Source organism: Bacillus rossius, chromosome 1 (assembly GCF_032445375.1).
Source record: "Bacillus rossius redtenbacheri isolate Brsri chromosome 1, Brsri_v3, whole genome shotgun sequence".
NCBI classification, from domain to species: domain Eukaryota; kingdom Metazoa; phylum Arthropoda; class Insecta; order Phasmatodea; family Bacillidae; genus Bacillus; species Bacillus rossius.
Window position 1 is genome coordinate 332,543,158 of NC_086330.1, and position 16,348 is coordinate 332,559,505.

The 16,348-nt window shown below is 40.2% G+C and overlaps 1 protein-coding gene across 4 annotated transcripts in view; it reads left to right on the forward strand.

Annotated features, from left to right (window-relative positions):
- LOC134528051 (glycine dehydrogenase (decarboxylating), mitochondrial) overlaps positions 1-16,348 on the forward strand; it is an 80,506-nt gene that overhangs the window by 31,392 nt on the left and 32,766 nt on the right. For all 4 annotated transcript variants that reach the window (XM_063361254.1, XM_063361255.1, XM_063361257.1 and 1 more), the window contains exons 3-8: positions 1,779-1,914; positions 2,952-3,116; positions 5,418-5,643; positions 8,436-8,632; positions 9,247-9,449; positions 12,605-12,744. In XM_063361254.1, coding sequence (XP_063217324.1) covers positions 1,779-1,914; positions 2,952-3,116; positions 5,418-5,643; positions 8,436-8,632; positions 9,247-9,449; positions 12,605-12,744 — 1,067 coding nt within the window. The remainder of the gene's footprint in view (positions 1-1,778; positions 1,915-2,951; positions 3,117-5,417; positions 5,644-8,435; positions 8,633-9,246; positions 9,450-12,604; positions 12,745-16,348) is intronic.

A 16,348-nucleotide genomic window follows, 5' to 3' on the forward strand; every position in this document is an offset into this window, starting at 1 on the left:
CCTACTTTGCAAGGGTCATGTAGTTCATAATGCCTGTGTTATAGGAAAATTTTATTGAGGGGGGGTGTAGAAGTCAATAAAATGTTCGGTTGCTGGAGTTGGTATGACTGAGAAAAAAAGAGACGAGAGTGTAAAATGATGGCGGAATAAAGAAGTGCGGTGTTATCATGTGAACTGGCATTATTACTGTATTTAAGTCAACACAAACAATACTTCCTGCCAATACAAGGCAACTTAACAACTAGTGTATGTAACAGAATCACTGGTAGACACAAATTTTTGTGGGAGGAGGATGACCGGAAGGTTTTGGGGGAATGGAATAGGCCTACTTACCAATTAAATCTGTGATGTTTTGAAAATCATCATCAAAGCTATGGTGTAGTTTGATTTCTTAAAGTATTACATTTTAAAAACTTTACACATGTAGTACAGAGAAATAAAAAAAACATGAAATAGTTTAATTAAATCTTAAGTATTACATACCCTAAGTACCTATATATTTATTTGACAAATTAAAAAAAATATTTCAGTTGTACATAAACTAGAGTCCTACCTCGGCTTTGCTCGGATGCGGTCTTCTGATGTAGAGTCATTTAGATTTAGTATGTACTTATAAGTATCAAGTTCTCGTAAATATCCACATACTAACATGTACTGCCCATAACAAAATATTTCTTTGTAAACAATGTTGACAGCTTTTTTCTCATGAGTCAGCACACCCAGAGTTTATTTGGAAGTCACAAATGAAAGAGGTACATATAGCTAGCTGTCCATGTGAAAAGTATTCAACGCTCAAATCTATTTCTGCAATATTGAAAGTTTGAACCTGCACTTTATTTATTGTCATCGATGAAGACAGTTTCTGTGGGAATTGAAATCATTTAAATTGAAACAGTAGACCCATTGGTATTAATGGAATCCACGGAATCAGAATGATGGATTGCGGGTGTTATGGTGTAAAGATCAATTTTGATCTCAATTATGTCTAAGGTACTAACTTATTTGATAAGGGTTAATACTATTTTGGTCAATATAGCTTTACAAATACTCACTATTTTTTAATCAATTTTGAAAGACAAAAATGGTTACTGTTAGTGATCCTTAGAAGTTAGACATATGCTATTGTGTGATTTTTTGTAGGCCGTTTTAATGCCTACAATTCTGCAGTACATTATAAGTCAACGTAAGCCATGCAAGTGCCCTAAAAGCGTCTTTTTATGACTTGATTAAAAACATCAAGTTAGTCTCTGCTATCTTTAAATTTAGTATGAACATACTAAACACACAAACCTTCCGAATGAAATTCTTGAAATGATGGTGGAAAATGCTTCAAAATCCATTGTGTGGTTAAGAATAAGTAAGGGAACAAACAGATGCAGATAGTGACTTTGTTGTATACTATTTAAAGATTAATTTGCTTGAAGACTAAAAATTTGTGTTCATGGTTTAAAAAGTTATAGTATTAATTTAGGTAATATAATTGGCATTGGTGTACTCATTTTAAATGTTATTTTACTACTTGCATCAGAAACCTCCACAAAAAAAAAAGAATAAAGTCCAAATAACATTTTTATAAGAAATATAAGTCTTTTTTTTTTTTTTTTTAATAGAGTAAAATAATGTAAAAGGGTTTGTGAAACCTAGATGGAATTTTTTGTTCTTTACATTATTCTCCCAGATGAAAAGTAGTTCTGAGGGATTGTGTACTGGAGAGGGAGGGTCTTGGGCCCCATCGCCCCTCCCACAAGATTGCCACTGAACTGACTGCTGTGTTGCAGGGGAGCACGACCTGATGAGGCGTATCAGGGAGATCTCGCAGAAGAACAAGGTGTGGCGCAGCTACATAGGCATGGGCTACTACAACTGCCACGTGCCACACACCATCATGAGGAACATGTTCGAGAATCCTGGCTGGTGCGTAGGCCAACTTCATCGCCTCTAAAAAAAACAAAAATTAATACCTTTGCACTCAGCGGTAGGTTCGTAAGCTCATGAAGTAAGGGAGCAAATAGGGAAAGAGGGTGTTCTCTTGTTCAGGAGTAATGATTTTTCTAGTAATCATTTTACCCATTGTAAGTCACAAGCCATTCTTACTTTTGGAACTTTTAATTCTCAAACCTCTCTTTTTGATTCTGATGAAGGCACATTGAATGACAATGGGTAAGTACCTGATAAAAGCCTAAAAAATAGACAAGCTTATCAAGAAAACTTGTTTATTCTTACCACTGTTTTATGTAAGGTTGAGAGGAAATCACATCATTGTAGGTGGAATTTTTTGTCATGGACATGATAAAATCATGAAAGAAAACATGTTTTCATATTCAGTGAGTGTTGCACACTGCTCGAAATACCAGATTCTTGACATCAGTACTTTATCAAATTGAAGTGGCGAAATGATGTGCTCCACGTAAACACAATTTTATTTTGTAACCAGTAATCATATTTTTTCTTTGTTATCCTAACTGTAATGTATATTATTTGGTATAAAATATGTTAGCAAACAACTTTAAAGAACAATTAGATGTTCTAATAAGTATTCAAAAGTTGTTACATTGTGTACGTAGTTAGTGTTTTATTAGGTTTACCAATACTGAAATTTTAAATTTTGAAAATTGAAAGTTTAAAACAAGATAACTTATTATTGTATAAGCTGATTAATAAACAAGTAGTAATAAAAGAATAGAGCACACAAAGCGACTTCTTAACTAAGGCACTAAGGATTTAAAATTTCCAATTTTTTTTAGTTACTTTTTTTGTTTTAATTCTTCATAAGTATTGAATGAAAGAGTCGAAAACAAGTTTTACGATTACAGCTTTATTCCCATTATCTAGATGTTTTAATATCAGACGTAGTCAATGTAAATGAGGACCTGCGATTTGTTGATATCAACTATTTGCCGATGGAGCTAGATCAGTGTGGCAGCAGTTGCACGTCGAGTGTGTGTCGACAGGACGACGCAGTACACGCCCTACCAGCCGGAGGTGGCCCAAGGGCGCCTGGAGGGCCTGCTCAACTACCAGACCATGGTGACGGACCTCACCGGCATGGAGGTGGCCAACGCCTCTCTGCTCGACGAGGGCACCGCGGCCGCCGAGGCCATGAGCCTGTGCTACAGGTGCGCCAACGTGCTTGTCAGCGTCTCAGGAGCTATTCCAGATTATCAGCTTGCTCATCTCCGCATTTGCCATCGCACCTCTCGACAATGTGCTTTGAAGCACTTTGGAAGTTCCTGTCATCTTTTCTTTATTAACATATATATTTCTGTACTTAACAAGAGGCACCCAGGATTTGAAGCTCATGGGGACTTGTAATTCAAGTCTAAAATAACATTTGTGGATTCTGAGTTACTATCAAATTGCAGCAGTGGCTTAAAATCTTGTACAAAAATGGAAAAACATGTGTGTTTCAACTAATAGTGTTCTCATCATGATGGGTAGCAGCACAGGGTACATAAGATGTTTTTGGGGCGGTTTGGGGGGGGGGGGGGGCAGGGGGAAGGGGAGAAAGGCCAAATCCACGGGCCCATACATAATGGGGGCCGGGTTCAGTTTCAAGTTTTTTTTTTTAATGTTTGTGTTTACCCTGGTAGGTAGACAAAAATGACAAGTGTCTTGCTAATAGAATTCATTGGAAACCTTTACCAGTCTGTTGTTGCTGAGGGATTCTCTATCTATCGTTTTAATGAAGTTACTGGGCGCCACTGTGTCTAGGGAGCACGGACCCGGTGGAGACTCTAACCCCAGGGCATGATGTCGTCCGTGTGGGGACGTGACTTGCTTCCCCCTTGCACCTTTAAAAGATCAATAGAGCCTGGCCCGCTCTCAGCATCGGGCACGTTTTAGTAAATACTCACGTGAGCTCTTATGGTGTCACAGACTCACACGTGGTTGTGTGAATAGGTAAGAACACGAGATAGACGAATCTGGTATTTATTTCCCGGCATTATGTGACACGTCCCTCGTGCAATAATTACGATTACAAAAGTATATCTGCGAAACGCTTTGCTCCACGACCATATTAGTTGGTGTCCAGGCCACCTCGTGGCTGGACGATATGTTCTTGTTAGTACGAGGGTCAGTTCAGTTAAGACAAAGATTTTTAAGTCCACAGAGTGCGGAGAGAGTCCTACCTCGGGTGGCAATGCGAAGCGACTGAGTTCGAGCCATGGCCACCGAGGTGGGTCGTCAGCACAATGGCACCAAGCTGTATGAACCATTAATTGATTCTACGTCGTGCTGCTGACATTCATAACTTAAAATCAGAATATTACCCTCAAAATTAGAACATAACTATTCCAGGCTCAAAACCCTTATTCAAAAAGCATATTTAGTGTATAAGTTCAAATTAATGTTCTGAATTGCGTTAGGCAAGTTTGAGTGTAATGCAGCGTAGTGTTAAAGTAAAGTATTGCGATTGTAACAGATTAAAGTAGTCCCTGATGAGCAAAAACAAGGTTTACAATATTAATTTTTATTTATTACACTGACTCGGCCATGCCCTCCAGTCCGTGGCGCTTTAACATATGCACACATGCACATGGGAAGTTCAGATATGATGACAGGAGGTAGGAGGGGTGGTGACATCGGGCTCTGTGAGATGCAGCCCCGGTAGACGTCAAGTCATGCGATATGAAAAGCTCACGCTTAGAGAAAGTTATGGCCATAGTAACATTTCCAGTCTTAAGAATTTTTATAACAATTTTTAAGTAATTAAGTAACATAAAGGGAGCCTTACAAGATTAATTGCCCCGAAGTGCTTAGTTTCTCACGATTGGCCTGTGAGTAGAACCCACTTTTTCTCAAATCTGAATCATGAATTTGATTTGTGAAGAGTGCCTCGAATCCAAATTTAAATACAAGAGTCAGGAATACAAAATTATATGAGCAAACACACATTAGTTTTAGTTGCGAAAAAAGTTTCAAACCATTAAATTTTAATTTTTAAAATAAAGAAAAAGTTTCATTTACATATTCCGGATGTAAATGAACTTTTTTCCTCCCTCCTTCCATAATCTTTCCTGTACCGCTAAGCATTCATCCTAAGAGCACTGTAATTAATGTTTGGCACAAAATTGCTTTGATAGCTTTTGTTGAGTACAGTAATACAGACTTTTCAGCTAGGCATGGTGTATGAATATCTGAATTTCCCATTCACTAACATTTTTCTAAATATCTTTTTCCTGGTACTGTAAATATTTTCAATGATAAAGATTTGTTAATACTTGAGAATTTGAATGGCCCATTATTGAATTTGTTAGTCTTCACAGTTTTAGCCACATGGAAGATCATATCTTAAACCTTAACTCTGTTGTAACCCACAAGCGAAGCCGATTCAGACAATGGCCATACGACGACTGTTGAGTGCTCGTGGATGCCAGTAATGCCGGGCGGTTGACAGGTGTTGTGGAATGGTGCAGGCACAACAAGCGCCGCCGGCTGCTGCTGTCGCACAAGCTCCACCCGCAGACGGTGTCAGTGGTGCAGACGAGGGCAGAGTCCCAGGGCCTGGTGGCGTGCGTTGGTGACGTAGCGCTGGCGGACCTCTCCGGCCGGGACGTGGCGGGCGTGCTGCTTCAGTACCCCGACACAGAGGGCTCCGTCGCAGACTACTCCGCCCTCGTTGAGGACGCTCACGCCCACGGGGTCAGTCTCGCTTGGCCGTCATGCACTGGGGTTAGGTCCTGCTGCTTGGGATTTTCAGCTTTTGGCTATAATTTGAGTTTTGATATCATTGTCCGAATGCTTGGCATGACAAGGCATTAATAATATCCACCAAAACTTTCATACCTTTTTACAATCTTAAGTATACAATATGTTTGATGTCGACCAGGGCTACGCCCTCCCTAAGCCCGATGTGCCTCACGCCACTGCCGACCCCCTCCCCTCCCACCGACACCCTCTGTTTCAAACCTCCTGCCAACAAGTGTGTGTGTGTACGTGTGTCCGGTCGCACTGCGCAAACCCTTTCGGCGCCCACATTAACTGAAGCAGTGGAGACTGTATGTTTTTTAAATAATGTAATTCTAATTGTAATCCTTAAATCTTAATTAACTTGCAATTTTTAAAAGGTTTTAATAGTTATGTTTAACTGTCTTTAATATTAATGTACTAAAGGTAAGTTCAGCACTTCCTGCAGCGATGACGCCCGGGGCAGTCTCTTCCGTTCGCCGTGCGGGGTAGGACGCACCTTAGCACCTTGTCAACTTCAACTTTTGCTTGTAACTGATCTGTTAAAATCCGCCATCGTAACTATTTTTTAAACCTTTTTTAATCAACCTTCAAACTGTTTAACTTAATTAGTTAAAGCTCCCCCGGAGCATTTTTAGATTAATCGGCAGACTTATACTTTCGGAGCCGGGCCACGCGGCGTCCTGGTCAGCAAGAAACCTGGACTATGTGTTGTTTTCTGTGTGCATCTTGAGTGTACGTGTCGGCGCCAATAAAACTTAATATTCACTAGACTCGTTGCTCTTAATTCTCGACCACGAGTTTCCCAGCACAGAGACGGAGGTGTGTGGGGCGCCTCAAGACCCCACGAGCAGTAACATAGCGTGCCCGCCGCTGAGAGCGGGCCGGTGAGTGCTAGCGGGGGGCAAAACAAGCCTAACTCCACATGGGTCACGTCATGGCCCTGGGACAGAGTCAGTAGCCGGGTCCACGTGCCTATCCACGTGGTGGCGCCCAAGATATAAACGTATGCCGATTCGAACCCCCCCCCCCCCCCCTCCTCACATGTTGACTTTAATAATTAATCATAGGTATTATGCATTATGCTACATCAAGCCGTACAATGTGATACAGAAGTTTTATTGCTAGCTGAAGCAAAGTATACCTATTTGAAAATCCAAGATTGCAGAACCTAATCCCCATTAATGATTATGAGTGGAAATTATATAAAAAAAATTATATTAATGTAACAAAATGGGCTACATTATACAATAATTACTTTATTCAAAATTACTCAATCTAATATTTAAGAAATAAAGTGAAAGTTACATGTGAATGGAAATATGCATAGTTTGGAGATAGAAACTCTGACAGCTGCTGCAGTAAATTAAAAAAAACCATTAGACACAGTATAAAGCAAATTGGTGGCATTCTAGAGGGCTCAAGTTCAAATTTCAGTCTAGCTATTCTGATTTGTGTTTTCCTTCGCCTTTCCTTTTGGAATCACTGCATTTAAATGCTAGGATACTGCCTTGTTTTGTTCTTGGCCAGTTTTCCTCCCAATAAGGAGAAACTTAATCTTGAAAAAATGCCATTGAAAACCCTGGAATTTAACTACTTTCACATGGGATACTTGCAGGCTAAATTTTCTTTAGAATTTGTATTCTTATTTGATTTTTTTTCTCCAGAAATAAGTTTATTTTTTCAAATAAAATGATAAAATTCAGATATAGTGGTATGAAATAATAATTTGAAATTATGAAACATGAGATGTGGAGTAAAAAATTAAATAAAATCAGGCTGTAAATAAAATGGTGTCCAATGTCTACAGGATGGTTTGTAAATGCTGTAAAAAAACAAATGTTCCATGTTATTATAATTTGTTATATGTAGGGCCTCTTACTGAGGCCCAGGATGGAGCACACTTACTTGCCTCTCTGTGGGGGCGAACCTGTACTAATTGTTTTAGCAGTGAGTTTTGAAAGAAGACCTTAAGGCTCTTTCTCAAATGCCATACATATTTTTTTAATTTCTTGTCATTACTATTATTTGAGGGCTATTCCTGATTTATCATGATGGTACTATTCAATATTATATTTCATCTCAAATTTTGACACCCAATATTTGCTAAGTATTATGTAAAAGGCAGTGGTAGTAAGTCAGGCAAGTGGTCAAAATGATCAAAATTATGATCATTTGCATGAATTTTTAGAGCTTGCAAGGAAAGTTAAGTAACTAAAATATGGTGCCAAAATGTACGACCAAAAATTAAAAAATAATCTATTTGGATAGTACTGTAGTAAAAGCCCTCAAATGAAATAACCCAAATGCAGTGTGTGCTGCGGTCTTAAGGCTTGGTCTCATTGAACATGTTGCTTTTACTTTTATTAAAAGGCTCTCTCTAAAATTTTAACTTGATACCTCTCTTGCATTTGCTGTTCTGCCACAAATATTTTTAATGCATATTCACTTAGGGTAATATCACGCAAGTGATGTTATAAAATTACGAAGACTAGTAAGTGCGCCCTTTTTACACCCATGATATTAAACTAATTGAACATCCATTGAAAATTTTTGGGGCAGAACAAAAAATCCAAAGGAGGTATCAAGTAAAAATTGTAGAAATAGTCCTTGAACAAAAGTAATGATGAAAAAAATGTGAACATTAATCTGGCGTGTGAGAGACAGTCTTAAGCAGATCACCCGGAAGCATATGACTGCCGTGTTCCGAGACCACGTGCACATCGTGGAGCACCGCTTGTGTGCAGAGCCTGGTGTGCTTCGCCACCGACCTGCTCGCGCTGGCCGTGCTGCGGCCGCCCAGCGAATTCGACGCAGACGTGGCAGTGGGCAGCAGCCAGCGGTTCGGTGTGCCGCTGGGCTATGGCGGGCCCCACGCCGGCTTCTTCGCCTGCCGCCAGAGCCTGGTGCGCCTCATGCCGGGCCGCATCGTCGGGGCCACCAGGTGATGCCCCGGCCCAGGACGGGCATACAGACATCGAGCGGTCAGGGAAGACCCAGGTTCCATTCCCGGTCTGACTAGCCTGGTTTCTGTTCTTCATGACTACCCTAAATTCACTCAATGTAAATATTGGGATGGTTTCTTCCTTTCCTCATTTTATTGTCATTGTCGTGTGTCCACAAGATTTTATAACCAAATATTTAAAATAATGCTTTTAAAATCACAGCAAGTACCTTTTTTTTTAATTTGTGGGAAGAGATTAACTAAACTTTGAGGAAAGGACTGGGTCAAGGAACAGATTGCCGAATGTAGGGTTGGGGGCTGATTGAAAACACTGTGATTGGTGATCATTGGAAGATATTGACAGAAATGCCAGCAGCACCATGACGTGTGTCACACTCGCAACTACCGACAGATGTCTATTCCCTCGTAATCCCCCAATCTCTCCTCGGCTGACAAGGGCCGCCATCTCCACTAGAACGCAGGCGTGGTCAGCTGCACGGTCACCATCCCAATGCACGTCTATCTCGGTGCTGCTGTGCGACCTTGAACTGCTGAAACTTGCCTGAAGTAGGCCCAGCGTCCCGACGTTGCAGTGTCCGTGTTGCATGTCGCAGGGACGCCAGCGGCAGGGATGCGTACCGCCTGGCCTTGCAGACCAGGGAGCAGCACATACGGCGCGACAAAGCCACCAGCAACATCTGCACAGCGCAGGCCCTGCTGGCCAACATGGCCGCCATGTACGCGGTGTACTACGGTCCGCAGGGCCTCAAGGAGATCGCCACGACAGTCCATCACGCTGCTCTCATGCTTGCTCAAGGTTTGTCCACAAGAATTACGAGGTTTGATTTGCTCGCAGTCTCGTTCGCTCAGTAGGAGTTGTAAGAGTTATGTGCAAAATAACCTAGATCAGGAAGAATTGGTAGAGCTGGAATTGTAGTAGCTCGTCATGTTCGTCCGTCATCCGTCTGGTGATTACATGAACTGCAGCCAATTTTATCTGTCTTCAAAATCTTGCGAAGATCTTACTTTTGACGGATGAACGGATTGATTATATCTATGGTTTGTTTGCACCAGTCAATTCTCACAAGAATATATAGAATGTATTTGTTCATTCAGATGTTTTGCACGATAACACTGCAATTGTTAAATGTCGCGTCCAAAGAATTCATTCACAAGACAAATTTTTCGAGGATATGCTAATACAAAACCCACAGAAACACAATGTAAATTGCTAACATCATCAATATAAATCTCTGGCAGTACTGATTTGGGAAAATATTTTGTCAGACGGACGAAGTCATGTAAATCACTTCTCTAGATGCTGACTTTGATGGACAAAATTGTTACGGACGGGCAGTTGTCGGATTGAGGCGACGGGCTATTCTAATTCTGGCTTATCTTTCATATAGGTGAAGAGAACAACTTGAGAATAGTTTTTCATAACCTGGTACAAAACCTGGTAAAATTGTGAATTAAGATTTGTCTGAGGGTGGAACTGCTTTGGCAATACCTGTACACAAACATTGTATATATAATGTAAATAAGTTATTCATTATCCTAAATATTGCAATACAAGGAACATAACAAATAATACAGAAGTAGATGATCGCACCAAAACAACCAGCAGATGACTTGCCCTCGCAACTCTTCCTTGAGAGGAGGAGCATCGAGGGCAGAGCGACTTGCCCCCTCGAGTAAAACGACCACTCACCATGCTGTTCCTGGCAAGAGTAAAATGTGCAAGTGAACCCAGAGAGTTTAAAATTCAAATAGAGACTGTGAATGAAACAAACCTATAGTTTTGAATCTTGAAAATATTAAAAATTTTAAAAACCTTGCTATTAAAATATTCTGACCGTGACTTATCGGCTTTGGAGTTCAGCCGATTGGAATTTTTTTTTTTTTTTTTTTTATCTGTGTCAGCGGACAGTTTTGTACCCGGGTTAGTAGTAGAGTCAGTTTTGATAGTCTGTGCCCTTTAATCCAGCTCTTCGGTTTGTAACATTGTGTAATCCGTCATCGATCGAGCTGCTCACGTTATGATTATTTTTGGGTGGATTTTGACACTGTTAACCGTGACCGCTAGGTTTCGCCATACAGTAAGGCTCACATGTATTTTTTCTTTCCATAAACAGGTTGTCCACATTCTGGAAAGTCGGGGGAAATCAGGGAAGTTGAAATTGGTCAGGGATATTCCCTTAAAATTTCCCTTAAAATCCAGGAAAAGTCGTGGAAATTTTCCAGTGATGGTAATTCGAGGAGAAAATGTCATGCTCCAGGTTGCCATCACACAGACTGTGAAAGCATTTATTTTGTTTAGATTGTGTTTTAATGGCTAGCTATACACACTACAAATTGGCGTATGCAAGGTTCTGTTTGAACTAGTCCAGCTATCGGGGTGGTAGAGACAATAATACCTTTATTTCTTTCAGAGAATTTCAAAATAGGTTAAATATTTAAAAAAAATATATTCTGGGAAATTTGTAATTTTGGTCATGTAAAGTCTGGGTGGAATCAGGGGAATTTTATTACAGATTTAAGTGGACACCCTGATAAAGCATCATATTACAACTTGTTTTGAATAGCATTGTTCTCTATATTAACTTTTCTTTGGTTTTTCCCATTAAAACAATATTGATGTTTGGTAATCCATGGCAGTTGTCTCGAAAGTGCCAAGTTATATAGCTGTTACTGTAATTCATTGGTTCTCAAAGTGTGTGCTAGGGATATATATAAAAAAAATATAACTACTCTGTTATACCATTTCACTATGGACATAATGCTTTTCTTTGCGACACTATCATCATTATGTGTAATTTGAATGACTACAGTTTTTGCTCGAACAGTGATTTAGTTCAGTACGGTGCTGTAGTCACTTTTTACTGTTTATAAACTAGTCTGAGTAAACCTAATGTTTCTTTCGTTTGTTTTTGATCAAATTATTTTTGTTATTTAACTTTATTATTATGATATATTTCTCAGAAATTTTAAATATTGTGTGTGCACAATTATTTGTAGTATTTTAATGCACCCAACTTCAAAACTGTTTGAAAACTACTGTTGTAATTGATATCGGATCCCAGCTAGACCTGAAGACTAGCAATTTGAAATGATAGTTTCAAGTGGTCAGCTCATTCATCTCCCAACGAGACATTCTGGGCAGGATACATGGCGGGGTCAAACCTCTATATTTCCCAAGTAAGAAACGAGGCAGAGTTTGCCAAGAGTTTTCTCAGGGAAATTTAGTTTTCCCCACTAATGCATTTTGTCAATGCTTCGTTTCACAGACTCGCTCCTCATATTCGTCTGAAGACCCCATTGTTATTAATATGTTGAACCTAAGTCCTTTCTTATTTTTCGTGGGTGGCTGGTTTGAACCTTCGTGGCTCCCAACAACCATTCATATATGTACTCCCATGCCTTGGGCTAAAATAAAAGTTTAGCCAATCCGTGTGTGACTGTCTCATTTACTTGCAGCCAATGAAGGTTTTAATAACTGTGACTTTTTTAAAGCCTGATGATTTGGAAATGTAAGTTTGCATGGAAATAAAACTTTTAGTGGTTTTATTATAAGGTATTAATTTTTAATACTTAAGTTAAAATGGAATGTATTTTCTAGAAAATAACTCTATTTTCTCTACAATAAATGTTAAAAATAACTTTCACTTTAACCTTAAAATCCTTTTAAAAAAATTTATTCCTTTGTGGTGCAATCTTTATAAAAAAAATATAAGTTTTTTTTTATGATGTCCAAATTTCCTTTGTATTTTGACGATTTAATTCCTTTCCCTCCCACCACCCTTTTTTTTTTTTTACCTCTTTTGGAAGACTTATGCTTAATAAATTTATAGGTAATAATATAATCTTAATATATCACCAAAAGACCTGTACCCAAATTGCAGTGAATCAAATTCTTAACTATTTGCATGTTAAAATGTTTTAAACTGCATCAGATTGTTTTCTTGTAAAAAGGTGTTCGAGAAAGTGGAAACACGGTCACCAACCCAGTATTCTTCGATACTTTAAAGATTATTCCCAGCATGGATCAAGGGGAGATTGAGCACAGAGCTAAGCAGAAAGAAATCAACCTACGGTATTATGAAGATGGATCAGTGAGTAAATTGAGCCATATGTTGTAACAAGTATACTTGGTTGCTAAATATCTATTTTTATTTTTTGTGACAATAATTTAAGTTGGAAATGTGTGAAGTGGAAGCAAGATACATTTCAATACCACTTTCACAAAATCCTAGTACCGAAACCTTTCCATGGCTTGTTGTCTGTGTAAATGGCATGTTTCGACTACAGTCTTTTGCTACCAATGTTTAAATGATCACCAGATGCAAAATAACAGTTCATTCCTGTATCTAATTCCCTTTCCCCCCCTCCCCCCCATTTTAGAATCTTTTCCTCATGTTCATAAATTAGATGTATTGCATGTTTGTAATTTTCATAAATCATAATGTCTCCATTTATTAGTAAATTAGCACTTTTCAGGTTGTTTATTTAAAAACATTGATTTTAAATCACCATTGTTGTGATATGTGATGTTGGCATCTATGAGAGTTGGTATCTATGAAAGGAAGTGGTAGAGCGGCAAGTGGATCGTGATGTAATGGTGGAGAGTGAATGTAACATAATGAGTAGAGCGATTTTGAATAAATATGTGATAGTCGTACAGTGTAATGAGTTGATGTCCATTTAAACAAGGTGAAAACACAACATGGCGCAGTCGGTAGTAAATCGCATAGTGTTCGCAACGTGACCTTAGTGGTGTTGTTTCGTTGTTGTGCCACGTGGAGATAGAGGTTATACAGGTTTCGGCGCGATGGAATCGTTTAAGCCACCGCCGGCGCTGCTTCTAGATGGAAATCTGTGTGAACACTTTCGGCGGTTCAAACAGAGCTTTGATATTTTTATGCTGGCGACTGGATATGAGTCCAAACCATCGGCAGTCAAGGCGGCGATGTGGTTAAACCTCATAGGAGACGAGGCTGTTGAGTTGTTCAACACATTCGATCTTCCAGCGGAAGACCGTAGGGATTTTGAAAAGGTGTTGCGAGCATTTGAACATTATTGTAACCCTGTAAAAAATATCGTAGTTGAGCGGTACAAGTTTAATTGCCGATCTCAGGAAGAGGGAGAGCCGTTTGACTCGTTTGTGAGAGATTTAAAAAAGCTGGTTCAAAGTTGTGACTTCAAGGACCAGACAGACAGTGTTGTGCGGGACAGAATAGTTTTGGGCATTCGGGACAAAGGGCTGCAGGAACGTTTGTTGCGTGAACCGGATCTCAGCTTGTCACGGGCAATGGAACAGTGTAGGGTGGCTGAGCTAGGCAAGCAACGTGCCGACGCTATACAAACCAAAGCTGTCAATCCTGTTAATCGGCGTGAGGATTCGTCGGATGATGAAATTCACCCGAGAGGAGGCACAGTTGAAACTGTGTGGCGTAATAGAAGAAAGCAGAAATCAACTGAACAGCAGCAGGTACCATACAAAGGGGGGGCTGAACAGAAGCATGTGCAACAAGGAAGTCCTAAGTGCCGAAGGTGCGGGAGGGTACATAGGAAGAATGAGTGCCCTGCCTTTGGAAAAAAATGTTACAAGTGCATGAAGTTCAATCATTTTGCAACCGTGTGCACCAACCAAGTTGAAGAGGTTAGGTTAACGGGAGGTGAGATGGAAGAGTTCTTTGTCAGCACATTAGAAGTGGCAGAAGCAACGACCGGGGTGGAGGATGCCAAGCCAGGCCGAAAGGAGTGGATCCAAGAAATGTGGGTTGAAGGTAAGACTGTATATTTCAAGCTTGATACGGGCTCAGAGGTAAATATCATATCACAGAGTATTGTGAAGCAGCTGGCTCGCCCAACCCAGTTGAAATGGTCACACATAACACTCGAAGGGTTCGGCGGCAAAAAAGTGAAACCAGTGGGTGTCATTAAGCTAATGTGTGGAGTAAATACAGCAGATGGTGCTCAGGAGTGCCTGGAGTTTGTTGTTGTTGAAGATGGTAGCTGCAGAATGCCCATTCTTGGACTGCCAGGATGCGTGTGTTTGAAGTTAGTTTCTCGCAGTTTTGTCCACACCTTACACAGTAGCGTTTTATCGGAAGATAAGTTCCTCTCAGAATTTGCAGATGTATTTCAGGGAGTCGGGTGTATTCCGAACAAGTGCACATTGGTAGTAGATAAATCTGTTCAGCCAGTTGCTAAACCACCTCGAAGAGTGCCCTTTGCCTTAAGAGATAGATTAAAAATCAAGTTGGACGAGCTTGTTAAGCTAGGAATTATTGCCAAGGTTGATCAGCCAACTGGATGGGTTAGCAACCTAACTGTTGTTGAAAAGGGCGACAAAAGTCTCAGACTCTGTCTAGATCCAGTAGACCTGAATAAGGCAATTTGCAGGGAGTATCACATGATACCAACATTAGAGGAGTTGAGCTGCCAGCTGAACAATAAGTCCATTTTCACAGTGTTGGACCTGAAAGATGGGTTTTACCAGGTGGAACTAGATGAGGAATCAAGTATGTACTGCACTTTCAGCACACCATTTGGATGTTATAAATTTCTCAGGCTCCCATTTGGGTTATCGAGTGCACCTGAAATTTTTCAACGAATAAACATGCAAAACTTTGGTGATATTCCAGGGGTACTAGTATACTTTGATGACCTCTTGATTGCTGCTGCAAATGAAGTTGAGCACGATCAAATATTGTTACAGGTAGCACAGAGAGCGAGAGCGCTAAATGTGAAGTTCAATGTACGCAAGATTCAGTTCAAAAAGAAGGAGGCAAGGTATTTTGGGCATGTGTTCTCCTCAAATGGTATGCAGCCAGATCCCGACCAGGTGCGAGCTATTCTAGCACTACAAACACCCACCAACAAAGTTGAGCTGCAAAGAGTGTTGGGTTTCATCAGCTACTTAAGGAAGTTTTTACCTAACTTAGCTAGCATCATAGCTCCACTGAGGGAACTCCTGAAGAACGATACTGAGTGGCAGTGGTTACCAGTGCACACTGATGTGTTGCAGCAAGTCAAGGAGTTGATCAGCAAGGCACCAGTACTCGGCTTGTATGACCCCAACAAAAAACTGTCCATTCAGTGTGATGCCTCAAAAGATGGACTGGGATGTTGTTTAATGTGTGATGATCAGCCGATCAGCTATGCTTCCCGAAGTTTGTCCTCAGCAGAAAAGAATTATGCACAAGTCGAGAAGGAAATGCTCAGTATTGTGTTTGCAGCGAGAAAGTTTCATCACTACATATATGGAAGGCATGTCATAGTACACACAGACCACAAACCATTAGTTCCAGTGTTTAAGAAAAGTATAGCAGATGTGTATTCTGTTAGACTTCAACGGATGAAAATCAGGCTGCTACGGTACACGCTGTCGGTAGAGTATCTTCCAGGCAAACTCATGCATGTAGCAGACTTACTGTCAAGGGCGTATTTGCCAGAAGTGGAACATGCAGATGAAGATTTGTCTGCAGAAATGGTTCACCTTGTGAGTGTGAGTGATACAAGTCAGGTGTCGACTACTAGAAAGGATGAGTTCAGGCGGGAAACTGCTAAGGATACAGCACTGTGTGAGGTTATGAGGTACTGTCAAAATGGGTGGCCAGAACACAAACATCAAGTCAGCCAGCAAGCTCAAATGTACTTTGTCCAAAGGAATTGCTTGCATCTCGACAAGGGTCTAGTGTTCTTAAATGATCG